This window comes from Falco biarmicus, chromosome 8 (assembly GCF_023638135.1).
Source record: "Falco biarmicus isolate bFalBia1 chromosome 8, bFalBia1.pri, whole genome shotgun sequence".
NCBI lineage: Eukaryota > Metazoa > Chordata > Aves > Falconiformes > Falconidae > Falco > Falco biarmicus.
In genome coordinates this window covers 46770188-46795799 of record NC_079295.1, presented here as the reverse complement: position 1 = coordinate 46795799, position 25612 = coordinate 46770188, and the positions used below count along the sequence as shown (strand labels likewise).

Genomic DNA, 25612 nt, shown 5'->3' with positions numbered 1-25612 from the left:
AATGGCAGAGGTGTGGTAGATCAGCTAGCACGAGTGGTATGACATTATGCAAAGGAAAAAATGAGGATTAAAAGCAGGAAAAAAAAATCCTTGCTGCAAGGGAAACCTCGCTGTTCACTGGAAAGTCTCCCTAAGGAGCTGGTGGGAGTCATGTAAAACTGCAACAGATAAAATTATTGGGAGTGCATAGTAAGTAACGACCTCGTACTATCACACACCAAGCTATTAATGGCTCAGGAAGAAGGTCTTTGCTATTCTGGTTTTCGCAGGAGCAGATAAGCTGGTCTAGGCTAATCATCCAGACAGCTCAGTTTCTGTTGCAGGGAATATTATCAGCTTCTAACATCGCCCAGAACACCACCAGTGAACAATTTCAAATAACCAGCCTATAGGGAAAGATTACTCCTAATTGTTGGCAATTAGAATAAGAGTTACAGCTCACTTCATGAAGCGTTTTGATATTAACCCTTACTACACTTTCACAAGGAAAAAAAAAGTCAGTGAAGAGGTTAACTGGAAATTTTAGGCCATGTTCTGCCTTCACTTCTTCCACTTCTTGGAAAAAATGCATGCATATTTTCTGGAAGAATCTGGGTGCTTTGCATATAAATATCCATTATTCAGGCTAGGAGAGCATTTCTGAGCAAAAGAAATGTCAGCCTGAGCAAAACATGTACAAGTAGCAACAACAGTGGTAACATATGAAGATGTTTGATAAACCTATAAAATGTTTTTATTTTATCTGTCAAAAGGGATTGACATTTCGGAAATGCATGGGAAAACAGAGCTTAGCTCCTCCTTTCGCTTAGTGCATCAGAGACTTGAAATTGTTAAAATTATGACAAATGGTTAAAGCTCAGTAATGATCATAAACATAAAAAGCCAAGTTCTGCAGACGAAAATCAATGTTAACATTTTCTGAGCCAGAACTCAACAGGACTAAAAATAAATGAGTCCGAGCAGTTATTACTTAGCTTATTTACACTGCTATATTATTATCCAAGAGGGACTTAACGATACAGGCTATTGTAAATTTACCAACAGGCCTCAGAATGTCGTATCTGTTGAAACATGTAATGGAGATATCTGATGTTTACCGGCTCTGCTTAAGAGAAGTGCCGTGGTCTAAACATTTGGTAAGAATAAAAAGATGTGACTTGGTTCGTTTAAACGTCACTGCCCCTGCTCGGCCCACGGCTGCTTTGCAATACTCCATTTTCATTAGTATCTCTGACAAAAATGGGCAACAACACACAAACAATTCTTCATTTACGCAGAAATTAGGTAAAATCCTTTTCAGTTTGATTTCATAATTAAAATAGTAGAAAGAAACATGTTTTCTGAAGACCAACGGACATTTCCTTAAAGACAAAAAGCCTCCTCGCTTTATCGGTCTGAAATCAACTGCAATAAGCTGAAAAGCCTCAGCAAGGAAGGGGCGGTCTGTTTGCAATAAAGGAGGGATGTGACCACCGTGGAGCCATCGTAGGGGGAGTGCAGGAGAAGGTGACGGGACAGTTAACCACCCATCGCATTAATCCTGTCTGAAGCTCAGTGTCAGGCTGCCTGCCAGCTCCAGCACGTATCACTGAGTGGCTGTCCCAGTGCTTGTGCTCTTTCTCCAGTCTCCCTCCCTAAAATAAAGACAAATTACTTGATCATTAAATGATTCCAGGTGGGCCCAAGGCACTGGCCTACAGTGCTTATACTGTAACCTGTCCCTTGTATTCGCTCTGGCTAACAGCACAGCTCCCAGACAGCGGCGTCACAGCCAACAGGCCAAGCTGCAATGCAAAGGCAGGAGCTGGTGTCCAGCAACATGGGGTCCAGCGATCCTCTATCGTCCCAGTATTGATGGGGGACCCCCTGTTTTAAGCCACAGCATGAATTAAACTAAAAAACCACCACTCTCTACTGCTTGAGCTTCCTCAAGGAAGCTTTCCAGGTCTACTAATCTAGCAGGACCTGGCACCTGGGGCTCAGCAGCCACATCCAAACCAGGGAAGCTCCGCACACTCGGCAAGCTCAGAGGGGCAGACAGCATCCACAGAATTCCTTCTGCCTCCTGCCACAGGGCCAGCGTGCAGCCACTTTGAATACAAAAAGTGGCACCCAGCAAACGAGAGCTGCCTGAGTTGCACTGTTGCACACCCTCTGGACTGAGCATATTCTGGATTTCCTGGGGTGAGGCAAGCCATGTGAAGGAAGAAGCCCTCTGAAACATCGTTATTGAAGACCCACTGTTGAGGAGAGGCATTTCACCAACCGCTCCACACCCTGCTTAATTGATCCCTCCCACAGAGGGACCAGGTAAGGCTGTCACCCCAGGAGAGACACAGGTGGCTGGACAGCCCTTTGTGACCATGGCTGCTCTGGCTGAGAGGAACACTTACAGGAACTCTGTCGCTTAGGCTTGACCAGGAAAACACCGCAGAAACCACCAAGACCAGCAGGTTGACTTTAGCAGCAGCAGAGAGGAGATGAGCCCAGTGAGACATTGCCACCAGCCTGAAATGCAAAGGAAAACAAAACCAGCAATATTTTAGTCCACGTTTTCACAGGTTTCAGCACCCTTTACACGACATTTTGCAACGCAGCATGGGTTCAGGGGTGTGACACCGCAGGAAACTGAACACCTTGAGGTGTTAGTGCATGGGTCTAATTGGGGGCAGCCAACAGCAAGGGGCCAATTTTACTGCTAATGGAGTTTATGACAAGTAACATAGCTTATATTGACCTCACGCAGGCTTACATGTCTCCTGGAAAATAAGAAGAGACCTGCAAGTCTTGTTTAAAATCACTGCGTTACTGCCATGGACAGGAAAAATAAAAATCAGTGCAATCCTGGGAAGGCTTTTTATGCCTGTGCCTCATTTTAAGTACAGAAGTAGCTGCGTTAGTTCAAATTAAACAAAACTACCATCCGCCAAAGGATCAGGGGTTTATCTAAATCCATATGTAGGTTTTTCTTGAGGAAAACAACATTTTGCAGAGGTCAACAAGGTTTGCTTCGTGGTTTCTACAGCACAAGGCTCTCCCCGCTGCTCAGAACGCCAGCTCACCCAAACTGCGAGCCCAGGAATGGGCTCTGCCCGTGCCTGCAGCGGACCACGAAGCAGCCCCGTGGCACACAGCCCCCCCGACCGACCAGAGACCGCCGACTGAACAAGAGAGGGGGTAAAAGAAGGGTCCTGCTCTTGTGGCTGCCAGTCACCCTGAAACAGAGCTCGTAGCCCCACTGCTACATGTGTAACCACGCTCACACATATGAGCGTCCCCACCGCCTCGCCACACAAGGCTTTAAATCCACCCACAGCGCTCAGCGCGCTGCTTCTCACGCTGGGGTAGGGAACAGAGCAGCCTGCCAGCACACAGGCTGGAGAAGTATTTCCTTTGATTGGCTCTAAATTTACACGCTGCTAAATTAAACTAAATGAGGTCTTTTGGAAGAAGATGGGGCTGATTAGTTCCGTTCAAACACTCCTTCGTTACTCATCCCTCCATCAAGTCTGCTCCTACTCCTATCCAGGTTTAAAAGAATTTCCTCCCATACGTGCAGTCCTAAATATCTTCCTTTCTGTCTTTGTTGTCCATCAGGATGGCCCATCACATCACAGATTTTTTCCTTCCTTGAAGCAACCATCTTCCATTCCACAAAGCAGAAAATATGCTCACAGGCACACCCAGTACCAAGTCCTCCCACCGAAGGACCTCTGCCCGCAAAAGACTTCAGGAACACGGAGGGAGTGGAGTCCTCCCCTTCCACCCCTTTACTGCTATCTTGTCTCCCCACTCTGTTACGTTACTTCTTCCTCTTCCTGCTTGGTTTTTGCTTTAGCCAAGAAAAGAAAATAAAAGGCAAAACACCACATCATGCTGGTCAGTGGCCGACATCTAGGAAAAGGCGGCAGAGCAGGGAGCACAAAGAGAATACACCTAACGCACTTCTGCATCTTCCAAAAACTCCTGACCCAGGCTCTCCCTGAAGAGCAGCCTCTGCCTTAGAGCTCAAATCCAGATCAGCTGGATTTCTGTTCTTCCTGTTAATTGCTTTTGGAGCAGATCTGGACTTCTGACACCCACAGCACCCCTCAGCAATGAGTCCTCCTGCTCAAGTCCCACCACGCATGGAAATTTCACCTTGCATTTCTGGCCTGGTACTTGATATGCTCCTTCAATGTCTCTTCTTTTCTAAAGGGTCAAAGAACCACCTCAAGGACCCACAAGCCCTTCTTAAACTACAACTGGCGTAGCAAAGGTCTCCATTTTCAGAAGACAGGCAAAGACAACCTGTGGCCAAAGCCTCCATCTCTCTTGGGACACCACCAAGCACAACCAGGCTACAACCAACACCCAGGTTCCTGAGCTGGAAAGCCCAGAGCAGAATTCACAGGCTCAAACTCCATCTGCTCCCTGACTACCTACATGCCCTTCTGCCTGATGCCACAGTCAGGACTTCAGTCTCAGACTGACCATGACACACAGTTCCCCTCAGCTCAAGTCAGAACAAACTGCTGCTTTTTACACAGGATACAGGGTTTTGGTTCTTTATTTTAGTTATAAAACAAGCAGCAGCACTGGGATAATGAAAAATAGATGTATCCCTAAAACTTTACCTGCAAGCCTGGAAATAAAAAGAAAAGAAGAAGAAAAAGAAATTCAACAAAGCAGTGGCTGAAAGAAGACGCGCACTCCCATAAAAATAGAGCTCACGTGTACTGAGAAGGCTGGTAGCAAATGACAGTACAGCCTCTTCAAAGCCTACAACCTCATGCCTGCCTGGAAGATGACATCTGCACAACAATTAGCAGTTTGCTTAGGTCCCAGGTAGGCAGGAGGAGCTAACATGTGAAACACGGGGGTTTGAAGCTCCTGGAGAGAAGCCTGCACAGGCTGACATCTCGTTACAAGACAGACGTATGCAGAGGGCATGAGAGGATTTCCAAACCAAGTGTTCTGTGGATACAATGCATTTTTAGAAAAAAACTCTGCAGCTTGCAGAGCAGAAAGGGTAGCAACTGTGACCCTACCTGCATAGGGAGCATGTGCTCTGAGGTAAGGACATCATTTTGGGATCCAGCAGCACCCACGTACAGCAGCAGCTGGTCAGCACCAGAACCACAAACCCCCCTTGTGCAGGGTGAAGTGGGTTTTTTTTCCCCCCAATCACCCTCTTTTGTCAAAGAAAATCAGGTACTTGGAAAAGAGCAAAGGGTCTGACTCACAGAAGCCTCTGTTGCTGGCAGCAGTCCTCCTGTCAGAGCAGGCAATGTTCTCAGCTTTGCAGCGCTGGAGGTTGTGCTCCGAGGCCCCAGAAAACTCCATCTGCACCAGCGGCCACAGAAACAGCAGTGCCGCCATTATGTTCTCTATTAGCAGGGATATTTTTACTGATTTTAGTAGCTATGCATCAGTAAGTGCCACACAGCCCTGTGAACGCAGTTGCCGTAGTCGCAGGTGACAGTTCAAAGCAAGGCAGCGCGAGGAACATATTTCATTAATGCCTTCTGCTGCTGGGAACGCACCACGCTTTCATGTCCTAACTCAAAGCCCATGCTGCGCATACTGTGCCACTCCAATAAATCCATCTGAAGCCTCATCTGAATTCTGATCTGCTGCTCCAGGAGAGCACATGGCCATCCCAGAGAGCTCCCCAGCCCCCTTGCCAGGCTCTGGTTTTACAGCCAACTGGAAGCAGTAACAATAAGCTAATCCTTGTTCTCACCTAGGGATCGACAGAGCAGTGCAGCCTTGCAAAGTTGTCTGCAAATTTACTAGCTCAGGGTGAGTATCTGCCCAGCCACCCTTCATCGAGATGGCTGGTGGTAACAAAAGCACCACCAGCAGGTTGTGTGTCTATAAACACAAGTAACTCACAAAGCTCCGTTTGCTGAGCACAGGGCAGCGCTGGAGAACAATCAAAGACATCGAGGAACACAGCACAAGCACCCCTTCAGCTGTGGCACCAAGACCTCCAAGCACTCACAACCCCTTACGCTGAAGCCAGTTTGATGGGCAATAACAGTCAAGGAAACTGTTTGAAAGATAGATGTGTAAATTGGGATGTCTGATTGAAGAGGTGCACTCAGGACACATACTGCAATCAGTGTCAAGCCAAGATCCCTGTTCAAACACAATGTCGTTTTAATGACGCTGGCATCTATGGCTGAGACTAGCATGACATCCTAAGCGATGTGCAATGCAACAGAGGAAGAGAAGGAAATTTAGCTGACCTGACCTGAAATTTTCTTCCTCTGAGCAATAGGGTCCCTGGGTCTATAATGAGCACCTGGGTTTGCTGGCTTGCTACTGAAGAGCAGAGCAGTGTCAGTCAGATGCCCTGGGAATGTCCTGTGGCTGGGAGTCCCTCCTCCGCTGCCTGCTGCTACACCAACAGGAGAAAGAGGAGGTTTTAATCTGAAATTCAGCCTGTATGTAAGAGAGGAAACAGCTGGTGGGCAAACGGAGGATTACTAGGAGGCCACAGGATACTCTGCCCTTCCCCGTTCATTGCAGTCAGGTCTGCACAACCCTCTGCTTTCAAAGAGATGAGCAGGACCAATATGCAAACACAATCACTTCTTCCCAGAAGCACAGAGACACAAAGGCTCCTGTTAAGTACAAACCAAGCTAAGAGAAGCCAGCCTAGAAATACTCGTGTTTTGGTGGGCACAAGCCCAGGTGACTTAGCAGGTCTCTATCCTGAAGACCTGCCACAGCTCTCCCTGCCCTGACAGTACGTGGACATTGCACCATGGTTTCTGTCATGAAGCACAGGATTCCTTGGATTTCCTCGAGAAACTGGAGCCACAAGAAGACAACTTGCCCATATTAAAAACTCAATGGCTCTCATAAGAGAATGGCACAGGTCCTGTCCTGCCAAACATGTTTACCTGGAGATGGTTACCTGCAGTACGCTTTAATGTGGAGGATCCCGCAGGAAGATGCGAGTCAATGGGCAGGATGCTGCACGAACCAGACTGAGCTACCAAACCTTGCACGATGTGAGCATTCCCTACTGCCTTCAGTAAGAACAGGACTTTTGAGTCTCTGATACAAATTTTCCCCCCTTAAAAGCCATCTTCATCTTCTTTTCATGCTGCTTCTTCCCCAAGACAAGGCCTAGCAATTAATTGCACTTGTCCTAGCTGCAGCGCCCAGATGAACTGCTGTGGTTCTGCATGGCTAATGGACAGGCAGCCGGGAGGCACAGGAACATGCTGCTCCATGCACCCGTCTTGAGCTCCCTCCTGCCAGGCAGGTCCTGATCAGCAACATTTCCAAAAGGATGCAGGAGTGAATTTCCCCCTTCATTAAAGCCAATATTAAAACTACAAAGATTGTGGGAGAGACCTGAATACACTTGACTGATCAAAGAAATGGATTTGAATGAAAACTAATAATAAAACCAGAATAAAATAATAATAATGAACCTATCTATCACCATATGCAAAGCAGGAGAAGAGCCGTGAATGGCAAAACTAAACATAACAAGGAGCTTCCTTCAGGGACTGATGCAATGCTCCCAGTGGAGCCCCAGTTTGTTTGTTCTCGAGCCCCCCAGGACAAACCAGGCAGGAACAGACTTCTCTGGGTACAGACCCTCCACACCAGGCTGGTGCAGGCTCCACACAGCTTTCTTTGAGGTCTGATGTTGCATCCACTTCTGCCATGCTCGGCACACTCCCAGCAGCCCTGCTCCTCCTGTTGTTTTGTTATTGGGAAGGCACGCTCATGCCTCCAGCGAGTATCCCCAGCTCCATGCAGGAGCCCACCACACTAAGAGCCCCCAACCCCTGCCAAAGGGTCCCACACCCCGGCACAAAGCCCCACACTCATGGGTGAAAGACAGGACAGCAAGCACCACTTGTTTGCAAACACCCTCAAGCTACCAACATTTCAGTAGAGAGAGCACAGCTGCAATACAGACCGTCCCATTGATGCCGCTTATGAAATTGCTTAAAATACTTATTCTCCTTGCTTGCTCCTCATCATTTACTCCTACCAGGACTCTGCTCTGGTGTGTTAAAAACACTCCTACACAAGGGAAAAAGTTGTGGGAACACCTTCCCGTATTTGGCTGCCTACAGAGAACCCACACACCAATGAAGCCATGCTTTTAGGTTTACAGGAATAAATCACGGCTCGAGCTCTGCTGGCTAGGTACAGCCTGCCCCCAAGAAGCAGGTCCTGCTCTGACCTGCAGCAGAAGCACCGCTCTGAAATCGGACCAGTGCACAGGGAGAAATTTTGACACAGGGCAGTAGGGATGGGGAGGGAAGAAAAGGGTAACCATGGCAGAAACACCTGCTGGCAGCGCCTGGCATCTACCGTGCAATCATGCAATTTTTATAACCGCCACTAACAAATAATAACAATAAATATTAATAACCCCTACAGGCTACTTTCTTAGCCACCAGCTAACAGCAGCCCCTCTAACACAGCTGAGCTATGATACCACCTAACGTTGGTCTTTCCTACAAGCGCTGCTGGGTGCCGATGCCAGCGAGAGCTGAGCACAGATGTATCGGGCGACAGGGGACAGCGCAGCAGTGCCCAGGCACGGCGTGGGCAGCTCTCGGCACCTGGCAGCTTCGCCGGCACTGTTGTGGCTCTGCGCAGGGGCGAGGAGTGGGCTGTTGTGGGTTGTTCATGGGTAAAGCCAACATCGCCCCTTCTACCCGACCACAGGAACTCCGACCCTGTTGTTTGTATAAACAGCCTTGCACAGTTTAACATTAAACATCGTTTAGTCTATCAATTAGATTTACTTAATGGGTTTCTTCAGAAACCAGCACTCACAGAAAACGGTGCTCTCCAGAGGGCAAGAGCAGAGCTTTACACTTCAGTGGTTTGAAGTCGGAGCAAGGCTGCCGTCACCCTCTCCACCCACTCGTTAGCCGGGATGGCAGAAGGGGCCGCTCTCCACCGTGGCTCAGCAAGAACCCCGATCCCAGGGGCTGCACGGCACGTCCCGGCAGTCTTCAGACCTCCCTGCCGGAGAGCCCTGGGTCCAGGATGGGGGGATGTTCTGCTCCACTCAGGATGCTGTGTACCAAAGCACAGCATGCCTCAGAGATCAGAGGACTGAATTCATCATTTATTATTTATAAAAAAATGCATCTACCTGAATTTCTGGCAGCTGATCTCACAGGGCTCCACGACTGCCTGTACACAACACCCTCGCTCCACAAAGCTTCGGGGCTAGCAAGCACATTCAAGTCCGTACCAGAGCACAGGGGCTGAGTTGCACCAATTTAGGATTTGCCTGGAGATAAGACATGTGCAGGGACCTTCAGGTCAAACTTTCTGAAAGCTGCCACGCTGCCTGACCTCAACCACATGAAACAGCTTTCCCCTTCCTCACCACCTCACACCCCAGCTGAAAACGTCTTTCCTCCTGCCCATACCTACTCCCTTCTCCTGGCTGCAGCTTCCCACACACATACAACTGAGTGGTATTTCCCCCCATGTGTCTATCGTTTCCACCAGCCCCTATCCGCACGCTGACACCCTGGCTCAGGCTAGCCCAGGAATCTGCCAGTGCTCAGCAAATCTCTTTTACCCGCTCCGCTTCCACAAGCTTGGAGAATCCGACAGAAGCGCAGGTGCCCACCACGCCAGCCCAGCCACAGGGCACCCCGACGTCCCGCTGAGCTGGGCCCGCAGAGCCAGAGGTTTAACTGATGTACCCCCAGCCCCTCTGGAAAAAGCTTTTTGTATTTTCCAAGTTCTGGCTGTTCCTCCCGTTGTTTGTCTCCCATCAAATACCAACCTCCTTCCCCTGTCAGGTGCCAGTCTCTTTCTGTATAAAGGGACTCAATTAACAGGTTAAAAAATCATGCAAAATTCAGGCTCGGTCTTAGAGAAATCCAGCGCTGATGTATCAGGCACACAAACGCCCACAGCAGCACCTGCACCACGCCACCTGCCCCAGCGTAAGTACCTATCCCCTATGGCTGTAACTCAGCCTGTCCCCGGCCCAGACCCTCGCTCCCAGCTCCAGCTCAGCCCAGAGGTTTCCCATCAGGATTCCCATCAGGATTCCCATCTCTCCTTTATCACCCATCACCCCCTGCCGCGGCCTTATGGAGCACCTGGCGCAGAGATGCCGTGACACCAGGCAAGCCAAGGGCTCCTCCAGCAGCCCTATTGATCTGCCAGAAACAGTGAGCTGCGACGTTTATGAAAAACACATCTTCTCACCTCTCTGCAGTGCACCAAGCAACACCGACAGCCCTTACCTGACGTGACACCCCACGGGTACAGGTCACAGCAGGGAGCAGCACAGTACACAGGCAGCAATGTGGCTCGCCCACTGCATGCTCCGGCTACGCGGCCAGGCTCAACACGGTGTGGGAGCCCACCAGATTAATTGCACAGGGTGCCTGGCCAGATGCCCAGCTCAGGACCTCACCTGCAAGCGAACTGGTCTCCCCCCACACTTCCAGTTTTGTAACAAGCTCCCAGTTGAAAAGGCCACTGGGATCTGCCTCCTGGGCCAAACCCACCCAGGAGCTGCCAGATCAGCCACCGGCAGCAAAACCCAGAATAAAGCCCCAAAAGGCCAATCCTAAACCCTCTCCTGAAGGGGAATAAGGAGCTCTCTAGGGATGAACATAACCTACTCCAAGCCGGCTCGCTTGGGACCGCTCCTGGCTTTGCCCTGAATCCCTGCGTGAATCCAGACAAGCCATTCCTCATGCTGGGGCTCAGCTGCCACGGTTATAACCAAGGGAATTGCAGGGCTCCTTCCACTAAGGTCTGCAGCGATATCTTGACGTGCCTGGATGAAAGGCATTATCCAAGTTTGTTTATTTTTTTCACTGCATTAGTACTTTTAAAGTGGTCTCAGGGGATGCCTTCCTTAAGCAATTAAATAAGCCCTGGGACAGTAATGAGCACGAGGAGAGAACTGAGAGACTAACAGTACAATCATCCAGAAGCAACTCTCATGATGATTCCCATTCTTCTACCCAGGCATTTCCCACCAAGATTAAAAAGCGAGTCTTGCTCCCTGAGCATAAGAGCCTCCCCAGCCCAAAGCCAAAGCAGAAGCCAGCCAGGAGCAGGCAGCATTCGTTCAGCAGGTTTTGGCCTAAGGAAAGTTAGAACAGCAAAGCGCTCCAAGGGCTGCAAATGCACTGACATGGGAAGCTGAAAGAGAACATCACTCCTTCTCTCTCCTATTCTTCATCATCTGCCACCTTTACTTTGGGGAATGTTGGGGGGGGGTTTGCCTTTTAGAGCTACTTTAGATGTTACTTGTAGCAATGTACAGAAAAAGCAGTTTGAAATGTGACAGTTCAGCATTCTTTTAATTAAAAAAATCCCTCAGGCACCACAGAATTGCTCCAGCCAAGCACAGGCACTGGACAATACACATCTTTCCTCAGGGGAAGATGCAAGCCCAAGTCCTCCAGCAAAGGTGAAGGTTTCACAGACCCCTCTGGAGGCCCAACTGCCATTCTTAGATGGCCCAGAACATCTGCAGGGGCTGTGACCTTCCTGCTGTCGTCCTGCCTCTTGCCTCATCAGCCTCCGCTAAGTAGAGCTTTGATCCCCCGAGTGACTCCCAGTTCAGAAACTTCTTTTCTTTTGCTGCCTAGACATGAAAGATGCTGCGCTGGAGTTCCTTAGCATCTCAGTTTCAGATGGGCAGACTTTGATGCTGCACAGAGCGCCCATCTCTGCAATTCGTCTGGTCTCTTCAAAGAGCGGCAGAGCCACAGCTTGTGATCTGTGCAAAAGAGCGTTTTCCTTGGGGAAGAAAAGTCATGCTGCCGCTGATCACCACCTTGTCATGGCAGAACAAGTTGTTTCGGTGCTTCAAAGAGCTCCTCAACCTTAAATCCTTATGACATGGTGACAAATCAGGGAACCTGCCTCTGCATGTCTCACGAATCCTAGCAGAGGTTATGAAACAGCATTTCCGTGAATGCCTCAGCCACCACGGGACCCTGCACGTGCCACCAGAGTCGCGCTTGAGGGCCGCAGCGTCTGCATGGCTCCTCTCCGCGGGGAAGGCTCCAGCAACCGCTTCGCTACGGACATTTGAACTGCAAGCCTGGGCCACAGAGCTGTGCGCAATGAAGGCTCGTGGAGAGACTCCAAGTATTACACCTTCCAAGCAGTAGGACTGCTCCCGGTCCACAGGTCCCTCCTGAGCTCCACGACTGTGCTCAGAGCCGCGGGGTTCCCTCAGGAGCAGTACCTTGGCTACATCCCACTGCCCCTCAGCCACAGCAAAGGCAGGCTCCAGCAGCCCAGGCTACACCGGGCAAGGAAGAGAAGAGAGATGCAACCAGAAGCAAGTGGGTTTCCTCCACGATTTTCTCTTCCAAGGGATGACGACTGTGTTTGTAACCTCAGTACCTTCCAGTCCAGAAAGACAAGACTCAACTCAGTTTCTCATTTGGACCAACAGCATGAGACCCAGTCATTTAAAAGAAACATCCTTTTGTTAAAGAATACCCCATAAAGAGCCATTTTGTGGACTGGCGTATCTCAGCAGCTGAGCAGCACCAGTACACGAAGGGGCCTTCCTTTGGCAGTCCTGGCTGTGACCGCATCTGCTGCCTCTGTGAACCCCACACAACGCACCCGACCCCTGGGAAGCAGCAGCCAAAGGATACAGTGATTTTCGCTCTCTGTTTCTTGGCCTTTGCTGCACAGCTTTGCAAAGCCAAGGAGAACTCTCCAAATCTCCGTGCCTGCTGTAAAGGCTAACAGTAGGCTGTTAGCCACTCACACTCTTCAAGCTGTGACGGAAGATGGATCTGCAGCACCTTTCTCTCTGCTGCGAGATAGAAAGAACATCTTGAGCAGCTTCCTCTACATCCTGGTGGTGCCACAGCCTCATCTTGCCACATCAGATGGGGAGATGGCAAATCCATCACAGGACTGCCAGGTCACATTTGTATGGAGGGCCTACTTCCATGAAGACCACAGACCTCAGCTGTCCCCTCCTGCAAGCAGATTTTATCACACGATGGACAAACTATTCTGCAGAGCTTCTACATCAGCTGCCATCTAAATAAAGCTGCCACGTGAATCACGGCTGTTTCAATGACAGCCTCCACAGCGACTTCCAGTGACCGCAGACATCACACGTTGAGACAAGTTTTGGCACCAACCCTGGTCCAGGGAGTGAGAAATCTCAGCGCACCCAGAACCAGACTGAGACAGTTGCTCACATGTAGAAGGGTTTGCAGCACCAGCATCAGGCCGCGTATTTTTTCCGAGGCAAGGACCCTGTCATTTATGCATTAAATGGCACATTTATTCTGCTATTCAGGAAGAAATAATAATTACAGTGGCCTCCAGCTCTTTCAGTCTGTACTTAAAGAGCAAAAAAGGACAAAAGCAAACAGTGCTTCCACAAAAATCTCTGAACTGGCTTTTAGTTGCTGGACAAAAGCAGGACAGCTGATGAACCACTTCCCCTATTGTCCTGTCTAATTTATATTTCATAACAACAGCCAGGCACTGCAGGCAAAGCACTTCAGGAGGCAAAGCACCACTCGGGTGGGTGAGCAGATCTGACCTTCAGCCTCCCGCCTTATCACAGTGCTCCAGGTGTGCCATGACTGCCCAGAAACGTGCTGCCTACAGTGCTCTCTTCTTTAATCGTAGAGTAAGGAGCACTGAGCCAGCCTGGGCATCTGGCAAGCTCTATGTGGCTAAGTGCTTTTGGATGGCGCTGAAGGAGCCAGCACACACCCGTGGGTTCATCCACACACACAGCTACAAGATGCTCTCTCACAAACACATTTCCAGCATACATAACTCTCCCTCTAATCAAGCAGTCAGTTCTGTTCTGGTGGAGATTTACAGAGAGGTTTTTTTCTCTCGGAAGCAATAATAGATGGACAGCAAGAAAGAGAAGAAATTAATGAACAAGTAATTATTCCCAAAGTTGCTAACAGGAGTGATTCCTCACCCTGAGACAACTCTGGAAAACAAGACTAAAATGCTTAGGGGACATATTCTCAAAACTGCAGGTAATAGAACAGATAAAATGTATTTACAGTATCTCACAGGGGACATGTACTTTTTATTCTGCTGAGGAATGTAATATTCTACTCCTCATTACAGAGTTAATAGGGTGCCCTAAAAAAAAGTAACTTAACAAAGTGTCTTTAATGGCAACTGGGTCCATTTCCAGAAATGCAGGCTTTTCTCCTCTTCTGCTCCCCAAACCGAAGCACAACGAGCACATAAGCAACTTTAATAATCTATGCAAATGGCACAATTTAACAACGGGCAAAGAGGAGGCTGGAATGGGAGGTGGGCTAAAATAACGCTCCCTCCACTGACACTTTCTAAGAGGAGGAAGAGGAGGGCAGGCTTGCCTTCCCCAACTTCCCCGGTGCACACAAAGCCACGGCTGCCAGCTAACAGACTGCGCCTGAAGTACCTGCCAGCAGAAACAATTTGTCATGTGTCAGATCAAATAAACTCTTATGAGGCCACTGCACTCCCTGAAGCAGACGGCTGCCAAACTCCAAAGGAGAAATCCAAGAAACCTAGCCGGCCCATGTCAGACCCAAGTGCTTACGAAGACCAGCACACTTTTCATTTTTAAAACACATCAGTACAATGCAATCTGTTCCTGTGCAGCACTCCCATGCAAGGCAGCCATCAACAATATCCATTATTAAAAAGAATTTGGTGTTTAAATTATCAGTCTGGGCTGAAGCTCCTCATAGTCCAGAAACTTCATGTTCCTCATGCAGCGGCACAGCATCTCGCTCATCCTGGAGAGGCAGCAAGAAGGCTAATGTTTATCAAAGAGCCCTGGCGTGGTAACACGCCGCGATGGATTATCATCTGCCTGAGCAAGCGCTTCTCCCCTCCCTGCCAGCCTTGCGCTTTCTCACTAAAAAGTGAATTACAGATTACTTTTCTTCTAAATAGTCCTACAGCCTCTTTTCTGGTTCACTCCTGAGCACTGTCGCAGCTTCCCATTCCCTGGGCTTGTGCCATTCCAGCCCCTGTGTTGAGGCCCCTTGTGGGTTCCCTATTTGCCGCATGGTCCTGCAAGAACCATTGAAGCACTGGCCCTGGACTCCCCAGCACTGGCCCTGCTGTGGGGCACGTTGCTCTCTCCCTGTTATCCTGCTGAGCAGAACATGCCCCTAATACTGCTCTGGTCACATCTGCAAGATTTACTCATGCCAGCCAGTACTGTGGGGACCCAAATCTCACCTGCCCCTGCAAAGACCAGGCGCAAGCACCTACTGGTCTGCACAGAGGCCATACCCCTCAGCCCAGGGCTCAGCTGCCAGCTCCAGATGTTCCAGATGCCACTGTGTTTCATCTGGGGCCAACCACCTGAGTCCCACCACAGCCAGGAAAACTGCTCCTTCCCTAGAGGATGAATAATGGCGCCAGAAAACTTTGGCTGCAAGAGACCTGAGGTTCCTGGCCAGGAAGCTTGACCAGCCCACCGAGGAGGTTAGCTTATCCAGAGTGAGAGCAAACAGGAGAAAGGCAGGAGATCCAAAGGAAGGATGAGAAAAGCAGGAGACGTTGCCTCAAGTCACCAAAAAACCAACTGCCTGCCCCAAAATCCAACAACAGAGCCCTGAGTAACACTACACATCAAAAAAAAAAAAAAAAAAAAAAAAAAAAAAAGAGGTGAGAAGAGGTAAAAGCTGGCAGCCTAAAGCAAGGAACAAGGGAAGAAAAAGGCAGCAGGCACAGGACATTCCCCTTGGTATTGGTACTACCAGCACAAACCTCAGCTGTGTGGGTTTTTTTTTCAGAATTTATTTAAAAGAGAATCTGACGCCTCATGACAGGTTACGTTTAGACACTATTTTCTCTGTACCGGACTCCTCTCCAGCCACAGGAACTGGCACCAAGCACAGGACACCATCTTGCCAGTCTTACCTGGACAGGATGGTTGTTGCCTACAAGCACCTCATCCAGCGCAGAAAACGCCATCAGCCGGTACGTGCACCAGGAGAGCTGTAAAGCACTCGCAGCACTGCTTTCCAGCACGGAGCAAAACACAGGCTGTTACCGTAATGCAGTGTTAAACCGAGATCTCATGAAGGAGGAGGTTAGCAGACACAAGTGTCATTTACAGCAATGCTTTTCAGGCACTTGCAGAGACGCCAGTCGAAAGCCAGGTTCCCACAGCCTCTCCCAGGTTTTACACGCCCCAGTTTCCACCCAGCAGCTCTGTGGACAGTGACCCAGGCCAGGTGAGCCAGCGGTGAGGGCCAGCACCAGGCACAGCCAACCCTTGCTCCCAGCCACCCCAGCCCAGGATCCGTTTGCAGGCAGCTTAAGCAGGCAAAGCTGTAGGCATCAATCCAGGACATGGCTTGAACTCGCATCTCTGAACACGAGACAGGGGATCCTCCTCTGAAAAATTTACCTTTTTTTCAGCTCTCTGACTTGGAGAGATCTCAGAGAGAAATCAAAGGGCTGTAGTGCTGCAGGAGTCCAGGGCACCAGCAAATGCTGGTTATGTTTCTAAACAATGGAAAATTTCCCGAACAATAAGAGAGAACAAAACCCACGCTAGCCGCCAGAAACCAGCCAGAACTCAAGGATGCTCCAGCCAGGAATCTCACTCAGCTCCTCAAGCAACGCTCTGCACAAATCCAAACAAAGGAGCCCATTTACATCATCACTGATGAATTTCTTTACCCCTAGAAAACTTGTACAAGTGCCACGCGTGTGAGTGCCATGATGATTTCCAACATCCTCCTGCTGACACTGAACAGACTTTCCAAGGTTTTCTGCAGACACTTTGTACTTGATTACCCCACACTTGCTGGAAGAAAAAGAATGAAATGCACTCAAGGGCCACTTGCTTACTCCTGATTTTGGTACAACAATACAACAACAACATTTTTACATCCCGGCAACTTCCCTGCGCCAGAGCTGGCACACACCACGTCCAGCCACCAGAGACAGGAGCTGCTCACCAAAAGAATGAGCACCTCATACCCAGCCCTTTGGTTTTGTAACCCTGATGAGCCATAATGCATTAAGCAACAGTGCACTATTCGAAACCAAGTCCAGAGCTTGCAGCAGAACTTAGATCACCCAAGGCTCCTGCTGGAAATTTTCCACACTGTAACAGTTTATTTTGTGGGTAGGAAGACATCAAGAAAATTAATTAAGTCAGAGTAAGAAGAAAAAACTCCCCCTAAAGTGAGTAACTGCACTAAAGCAGCGGTCGTGAGCAAGCCAAGTACATTTTAAGGGCTATACATTTTCACTTCCAGAGTCTCAGAAAAGAAAATGGAGTGACTTTGTTCTGTATGCATATTGTCCACCATTTGTTATTGTCTGTCTATTGATGCTTACTTGAAAAACAAAATTTAATTAAACCCTACAGTACTGCACAGCCTGCCTTTGAAATATGCCCGCATTAGTGGATCATTACAGTAAATGAAATACAGCTTCATATTGTATTTTTCAAATAATGTCCTAAAACATTTACAAATTAAATAATACTCTTGCAGGGAAAAATTAAGAGACACAGTGTTTAGCAAGGGCAAAGAGATGTTTACAGATGAAGTCTGAAATCAGACGTGGAGGCAATGAGGCAGAGAGGTGCCAGAGGGCTCTTCTAGACCTTGTCGAGACGGTTCTCCATGTACCAGAAACTAGACAGAGTGTGCCAGTGCCAGGCGAGCAGAAAGGGCAGTGTCCCCAAGCCCCCAAGGATGTCAGCACAAGCTCATCCAGGGTCTGGGGTGCGCCAGCACAGCCTGCCATGCCGGGGAGGTGCCTGCACTCTCTGCGTCCTTTGGGAACCTGGCCAGAGCCATACCAGTCATAGGGAAGTAAATCCTTGCAACAACCAACTCCAAGCAGTGAAGATCTGTACTCCCAGCGGGGTGAGAAAAGGGATGCAGAAAGGTGCTCTTGTGGCAGGATGAGAAATGCAGCACTAACATTTACGGGGAAGAGGAAAACAAAGGGAGCTTTGGTTTCTCAGGGTAAGTAAAAACACAAGCAGGTTAGTGAGTCAATGCTGGTCATAGCAGCAATGCCTGATGCTGAACAAAGCAAAGCAGCATTTTAAAAAGCAAGTGAATATTACATGAGCTTTACAGCTCAGGTTTGAAGAGATCCAAGATTTGTCTTTTCCTTAATAGCATCTGGGGCAATGCCAAATGTTCTTTGACAAATTATTTACTCCGAGAAATCATTTTGCCTAAACAAGTGTAGCCCATTACCACATCCTTCCTCACATCAACTGGAAAAGGCTGTGCTCCGCAGCTCCTACAGCCCCATCTCCATGGTGATGCACCAACAGAGGTACAGACTCCAGCAAGAAGACAAACCTCACCAATGAAAAGGCAGAAGATGGCAGAGCTCTCCACCGGTGTGAGCCCTGGAGAAAGGTGAGCTGCGTGCGCCAAGCAACAGCAGCGCTGGCAGGCAGGGCTTTCACGAGAAGCAGAGCATGCTGGCCTAGGAGCAGGCTGGAAACAAGGAAGAAAACCTTGCAAGGGCACCTCCGGATCTATTTTACAGGAAGACAGTAAGAGATTCACTGCTGCTGCCCATGCCAAGGATCAGCAACTGACAGCCGAATTCCCGTAGGTCCTGCCAAGTTCTCATCAGCATGTGAATCTATTATTTAAAGGAAAAATGTTCAGCCTGGCATATAATCATTGAAAGCTGTCAATGTCCAGCTCATGCAGGGCTTCCTCTGTGGAAAGGATCCTTCCCTGTGAATCAGGGACTCCTCACCAAGTTCACAACTCCTCACCAACGTCACAAAATTAAAACGAACAGCTGCAGCAAGGGGGGATCCATTATGCATCGCCTTATTGGTGCTACAACAATAATGAGCACTGGGACCCCGAGGTATTACACAGCACACAGCAAGCTTGGGCAAAACCCACTGGAGTACAGAAAATGCAGCCCAGGACCCTTCCTAATAGGAAAATATGTTGGTAGAGGGGCATTGGGACCAACATAGCAGAGCTGGCACACAGAGCATCCTTTCTGCACTGGAAGGAGACTTCGCTGAGGCTGTGCGGGTCCAAACTGTCAAAGGCAAAGCAAGCGCAGCACTTGTGCACCAGCCAGGCGGCTGGCTCCTACCTGCTGACATGCCCTCCTCACCTCCCCCACAAAAGCCTCCCTCAGGATCAACAGCTCACGTCCACTCGCCTGCACACCCCCACACCTGCTCTCCCATCAGTGGACAGTGCAAAAGCTGCCAGCGGCACTCATACAGATTTAGGTTGGCTTTGCACTTTCCAGGCTGTGGCAAAGCCCCCCCCGCCCCTCCTTAAAAGCAGCACCACCAGCTTGCATAAAAGATGAAGATTGCTGAGCCTCCTGCAGCCCTTCCCGAGGTGAGAGCAATCTGTGCACACTGTAATCGTCAGGCAGCAGGAGCGCAGTGAAACCGGGGCAGCTAGACTGCAGCGTGAGGTTAAAAATGATTGGGTTTCACATTCACAGGTATTTCAAGAAACATGCTCATCTACAGCTCGCCAGCACTCTTCTCCACCTCTGAACATACCAGGAACAAGGTCTGAACATTTGAAACAGACCAGACTGCTACTCCCAATCTGCAGGAGGAAATAAAGGGAATGGGATATCTGATAAGGAGGAGGGGGAGCAGCCCAGACACCTCTGAAAGTGCCCTGCTTCTGCAGTTCAAGGTTAAACATCTCCTTTGCATTAATGTCTCAGCCTGCCTCTCTCAAAAGCTGCGCCAGGTAATTAGAATAATTATAACTATTATTAGACCATAATATTATTATAGCATTTTTGCTACACTTGACATCTGTTGGCTGATAGATTTTACTGGTACATAAGAAATAATTGTGCATAGATTTCTTCAAAATGAGCACCAACATGGAAGACGTTAAAGCGTTCTGCATTGTAAAAGTTAATTTTATGGAAGCATGCTTGAAATAAAAATTCTAAAATCAACAGTTAAACTTTTAAAAACTCTCATTAAAGAAATTATTTGGGTTTAAAGTAGGCAGCTGTTAAAAAAATGCTGACTTTTCATTCGATACTTAAACACATATACCTGGCTCAGCAGCTTCTTCAGATCAACATAGGCATCTTCTTCCAACCTATTCCAGTGACCCAGAGGTTTCTAAATCATCCCTCCACCTTCCTTTTTGTCTCTGCAGCAGGTGTTTGAATTATTTGGGCAAAGAGCCTGACTATGCAGAGAACTAGTATCATTAGGACTCTTACAACCTGCTCACTGAAAATCCTACAGAATTATCAGCAAACCACATCAAGAATAAAATACAGCTTCTTGCATCCCACAAAGCCCAAAGGGCTTTGCAAACTGGACTGGAGACGCAATCTATCCACCACCAAAATTCAGCTGTAATCCAGAGCTGAGCACAACCTTTCTACCATTATTTACCACAGCGCACAGCTGCCCACAGGGAAGTGAGAAAGAATCCAACAGAAACCACAGGAGTGCTTTAGAGAGGTTGAATATTCTCCCCTGGAACTGAAATTTGGTCTGCCATGGATCAATAAAGGGGAACAAACAGGGCATAGCTCTATCCCATTGATGATGTCCTGGAAGCACAGCCTGAGCAAACAACTGTGGCTGTTAGCAGCCTTGAGAGGGGGAAGAGACCAAAACCACAGAGGAACCCTGTGTTGTCCTTGAATTCAGTAGGGCCCAAATTTTACCCCCCAGTTACACTGATGTGCAAAGAAAGATGGTATAGTGGGTAGAAGTGCACTTCAGAAAAAGAACAACCTCTTAAAGTTCAAAAAGCTGAACACAGCAGCTCAGTACTTACAGAACTCGGGGTGCTTAGAGCTGGTTGTGTGTGGACAGTGACTTTTTCTCCAGTTAAAGGTATTCCAGTTAAAGTTACTCCTCTTCCTTAAGCTTAGTTCCCACTGAGAAGATGACTCGCAGAGCCCTAGTGCAACAAGGGATCCCGCAACCGCTCCCACAGCGACACACTATTCAGGGATAAAAGTGAGTGTAATTAATTTTTTCAGAGCAAGTAATTTTTTTTCCCCCAGAGCAGAGCAACCACACAAGGAACTTTGAATTACTTGAGGAGAAAAATGTATTTTTACTACCGTAGTCACATACAAACAAGTCTAACTTTCACCAAGGACACACCTACGGATAAATAAAGGGGAGCAGGACACTACAGACACAAATTCTCCCATGCACACCCCACTGCTACCAAACCAGAGGCAGCTGGGGAGCTCTCAGTGGAAAGCAGGGCAGGGTGACCAGAGGTTTGCCTCTGAGCAATGCTAGTCCTAGCAAGTGCCAGCAGGAAGCCCCAGTTACATGAGGTTCATGAAAGCTCTTGAAAATCACGCAGGTCCTCAGCAATGGGGCACAAATCCCCTCTCCTGAGATCTGCCCATCACACCTCTGACCAGCATTACACAGGCTCTTCACTCTAACTGTCCGACACGTTCAGGCAAACCAGAGCAACTCAGACTAGACAAGCTCACCTTAACGAGGCACAGTGCTCATTACTAAGAAAAAAAAAAAACCAAACCAAAGCAACCCTCTCATACACACACTTTAGCTATCTATGATTCCCTGTCACAACGGGAGAAAAGCCTCACATATGGGCCCTCGGAGCTCAGTCCAGGTCTGCATCTATTAATCGTTTTCAGTAATGGCCTGAACAATGAAAGAGAAAGTACTTTCCTAAAACCTGAAAGGATGCCCAGCAGTTAAGAGCTGGAAGCACTCTGGAGGTCATGATCAGAATTGATGAACTGAAGAAAAGTCCCCAAAACACCCATGAATCAATAAAAAGAAAAGCAAGGAAAACAATGCAAAGAACTGCACTCAGAAAGAAGCAAAAACAAAGAGCAAGGACCCAAATATAGCACGGGAAAAGCTCTCTGGACAGAAGTAATGCTGAGGAAAACTGGGGGCTAGACTAAAAACGTGATGTGTGTCAGCATTGTGGCACCACAGCTCCAGCTGCAAAGACCTAAACATTGTTCTGTGACTTAGGAATCCCTAATTCTGGGGTAGAAGGCCATGCTCAGTGCTGGGTATCACCCCTAAGAAAGTTGCAGACAAGCTGGAAGGTCTGGGCAACAAGCAGGGCAGTCAGTAGTTTAAAACACACAGCCCCAAACCCATAAGGTTTCTCCGTCCCTGCTCCCGTCCAGGGTCTGGAACCAGCTCTCAGTATTTAACAGCTGCTTACAAGCAGGACAACCACACCTTGGGCTCTCCATTCTGTGAAGACAAGAGACAAAGCGGCCGGCTTATTTTGCTGCAAGGGTGAATTGGACAAGGTATCAGGCTCTCTGAGACCAGCATTTCATCAAGTCCCAGAGGGAACTTGCCCCCATCCAGATCCACGCTAACATCCACTGCTGTCCAGTCTGGAGCTGAGCATCTCTCAACTGGCCCCAGGACAGGGGCATGGACAAGGAGGCTTTTCCAGCCCTGCATTTCATTTTAGCATCCTCCATCTGGCCACTCCTATACCACTACAGCAGTGACATCTTGGAGCTAAATTAACAGCCTTTTCTTCCCCAAAATACAACAGAGCTGCCCACACTGCAACGCAGGACAAGCACAGCCATAACCATTTCAATTCACATTTTCATTACCTTTCATAAACGAAGCTCTTCAGCTTAACTTGCCACCAAGCTAATCTGGCAGTGAAGACAGCCTTCCCACGTGCTGCAGGGTGCTGACCTGGGCTGCCTGTGGGGAAGAGCAAGACTTCGCTCCTCCTCCCTTACCCCCAAACAGCCCCACCAACCTGGGCAATGGGCTGTAGCCCATTAAGTGTCACCACACAGCTGAGCAGGCAAGCCCTCCCTACCCCACACAGAATAATTTGAGACGATGATTACTGAAAGCAATTGAAATCATTGAAACAAGGTGTTTCAAAGCAGGCAAGAGCAGCTGTGCCTGTGCAGCTGATGCCATACACACACAGCTGCAGCAGATCCTGACCTAAAGCTCTGCGAGAAATCCAGCAAGGGGACAAGACCTACAAATCATATGTAAAAGTGGGGCTTAACTTCCAGGAACATTTCCGATTTCCCAGTGATTCAAGGGGACTTTGGGGTTTTTTGTCAGAGCTTTAGGAGCAAGCTGCCTCACAAACCGCAGCCAGAAGAGGTTTGACAAAGCCTTCATTAGCATGTGCCGTCTCCTTTCACAGGGCTGTTTCCCAGAAAATCCTGAGTGTTGTGTCATCTTTCCCTTCAGGTGCTAAGAATATCTCTGTGTTAATAAAAAATAGTAACTAGCTTTATATGGAACTCATCAACAAAGTGCTCAACAAATCTTAATTAAAGCTGATTCACCTACTTCACGAGCACAAGTTAAATGTTATTTCTCAGAGGGGAAAGCTGAGTGGTAAGAGAGCTGAGGTGGGTTATAAAAGCCACAGAGGGAGTCAGTAGCAGACAGGATTAGTACATAGAAAGACTATTATCCCTAAATTTATGCCAATAATCCACCGCCTTACAAATTCTCAGGGTATAGCTGATGTGCTTTCAACCACACCTGCCCAGCTTGACCACATCTGCATTTAAGTAGTCTTCCATTTCCTCGTCAAGAGAAGACAGAGAGAGGGGTTGGGGGTGCTAGAGTTTTTCAGGGTTGTTTTTTATTGCTCAGGCTAAAAAAAGTCTCAACCCTAAAAAAGAAGGTGGCAGTGGTAGCACCAGCACCGGTCTTGTGCTGCTTTAGGGTGCAGGGGCAGCGTTGCAGGTTCAAGGGTTCTTCTGACAACTCACTAGGAATTGCCAGTTTCCAGTTTATTTCTTTAAAAGGATCATATTTGCATCCCTTCAAATCTAGTAAATGTATGCTCATGCACATGGAACTTGCAGACACTGCTCTCACCTCTGTTAGCCACATTTCAACACTAAAGTTCACTTTAAGTGTGTACAGTTCTACATCCAGTATTTTGGATGCTTCCACCATAGAAATGCCTTGGAGGCTGTCGAAAAACACCAACATGATACCAGCTGGTCACTTTAAAGCAGGATTGGGGGAAAGAAAAGACAGGAAAAAAAGAAAGTCCAGCTATTAATAATGCTGCTCCCAGAGCAGAAATTAATTCCAAAGGATCACGCAGAAGAGACACTGCAATAGCATGTTCAGTAAATGACAGGGTGTGCCATCAGCTTCTAGAGCCATGGAGACACGGCGGCACTTACGAGGTTCCCTACCAGGGCCGTACGCCAAGCAGCCTCCTTGCGGCTCTGCCTGTGCAGACTGCACTCCTTCCGCGAGGGAACTACACAGCGTCAGTGAAGTCACACTTTCTGCCTCTGAGCTGTAGCCGTGCTAGGTTAGAACAGAACACTGTAAAATAACTAACTTGCCTCGAAGAAATTGTGTCTACAGAACTTGTTAGGGTAAGCCTAGGCCATCTTGAGAGGTGGGTAGTGTTGATTATTTGTCAAAGATTACTTTCAACGTGAATGTTAGTCAACCACTGAAGTTAAACATTTTAAGGCAATATTCCAAATAATGCTTAAACGCAACATCCCATTTGCTCAGTTTTCACTCCCTGGCTTCGTGCAACGTGTAACTTTGCTAGCTCTCCAGCAAGAAAGCCACAGGCAAGCTTGTACCAAAATAATTAAACCGTTTTAAAATCCACGCCTCGTGTTACCGAGTGTGTACCCGAAGAAAAACCCACGTTAACGGCCCCGAGCCGCCCCCGCGGCACCAGGGAGCTGCCCACCCCACACCAGCCCCGCCGCCTGCCCCGCAGGGCCCGCACGGCCGCTCCGAGCGGCGGCTGTGCCCGAGCCGCGCCCCGGGCCCTGCCCCGCCCCGGCACGGCGCCCGCACCGGGCCCGGACCGCCGGTCCTTCCGGAACAGGCCGCCCCGGGGGCGGCCGCCTCCCCCCCCGCCGTGCCCCCGCCTCAGGACCACTCTGTAGAGGCAGCCCCGGGCCCTACACCCTCAGCGCCCGGGCAAGGCCTCCTCAGGGAGCGCCCGGCGGCGGGCACCCCCCCAACGCCTCACCGCCGGCCGCCCTCGGCCCAGCGGCGGGGACAGGACGCGGGGCAGCGCTGGGCCCCGTCTGCGGCCCGAGGGGTGCCAGGAACGCGGCCCCGGCCCCCGCCCCCGCCCGGCGCGGCCCCCCCCACTCACCGCTCCGCACCGCGCACGCGCCGCTGGCGGCCCGCCCCCCCCCGGCAGGGGCCGGCGCTGAGGCCCCGCCCCCGGCCCGCGCGCGCGCAGCCCTGAGGCGCCGCCGCCGCCGCCGCGCCTGCCTACGGGCCCGTCCGCAGGGGGAGCGGGTAGCGGTCCCGCCGCGGGCTGTGCCGGGCCACGGGCGGGCCCTGGGGCCCCGGGGCAAGGCGGCCGGCTGGCCTGGCAGCCGTCGGGCCCTGTGGTTTCGGGGAAAAGGGTAAAACGGCTTTGCCGAAGAGCCCCGCGCCGCAGCGGGCGGCCTGCGGGCGGCCGGTCCCGTCCCTGGCTGGTCCCGGCGCCCCTCAGGCTCCGCCGGTGGCCCGCGGGCCGTGTAGCCGCCGAGGGAAGGGAGCCCGGGCTCCTGCGCCCCGAGCCGGGGTGGCCAGCTCCGGCCTCCGCCGCGCCGTGCCCTCGCCCGCGCCGTGCGGCGGTGGGGAGGGAGGGGGCGACGCTTGCTCGGTGCGTGC

General features: G+C 49.7%; 1 protein-coding gene across 8 annotated transcripts in view; it reads right to left on the bottom strand.

Annotated features, from left to right (window-relative positions):
- Positions 1–25165, bottom strand: part of SIL1 (SIL1 nucleotide exchange factor) — a 97375-nt gene extending 72210 nt beyond the window's left edge. Inside the window, exons 1-4 of one of the 8 annotated variants that reach the window (XM_056349283.1) lie at positions 24975–25065; positions 24154–24283; positions 20775–20943; positions 2394–2508 (exon numbers count right to left, since the gene is read on the bottom strand). In XM_056349283.1, the coding sequence (XP_056205258.1) occupies positions 2394–2498 (105 nt within the window). In that variant the 5' untranslated portion in view covers positions 2499–2508; positions 20775–20943; positions 24154–24283; positions 24975–25065. Of the gene's footprint in view, positions 1–2393; positions 2509–5225; positions 5326–20774; positions 20944–22584; positions 24105–24153; positions 24669–24974; positions 25066–25103 lie in introns of those variants that run through there. The other 7 variants (XM_056349287.1, XM_056349286.1, XM_056349284.1 and 4 more) reach the window with 7 other exon arrangements.
- Between the last annotated feature and the right edge of the window lie 447 nt (positions 25166–25612).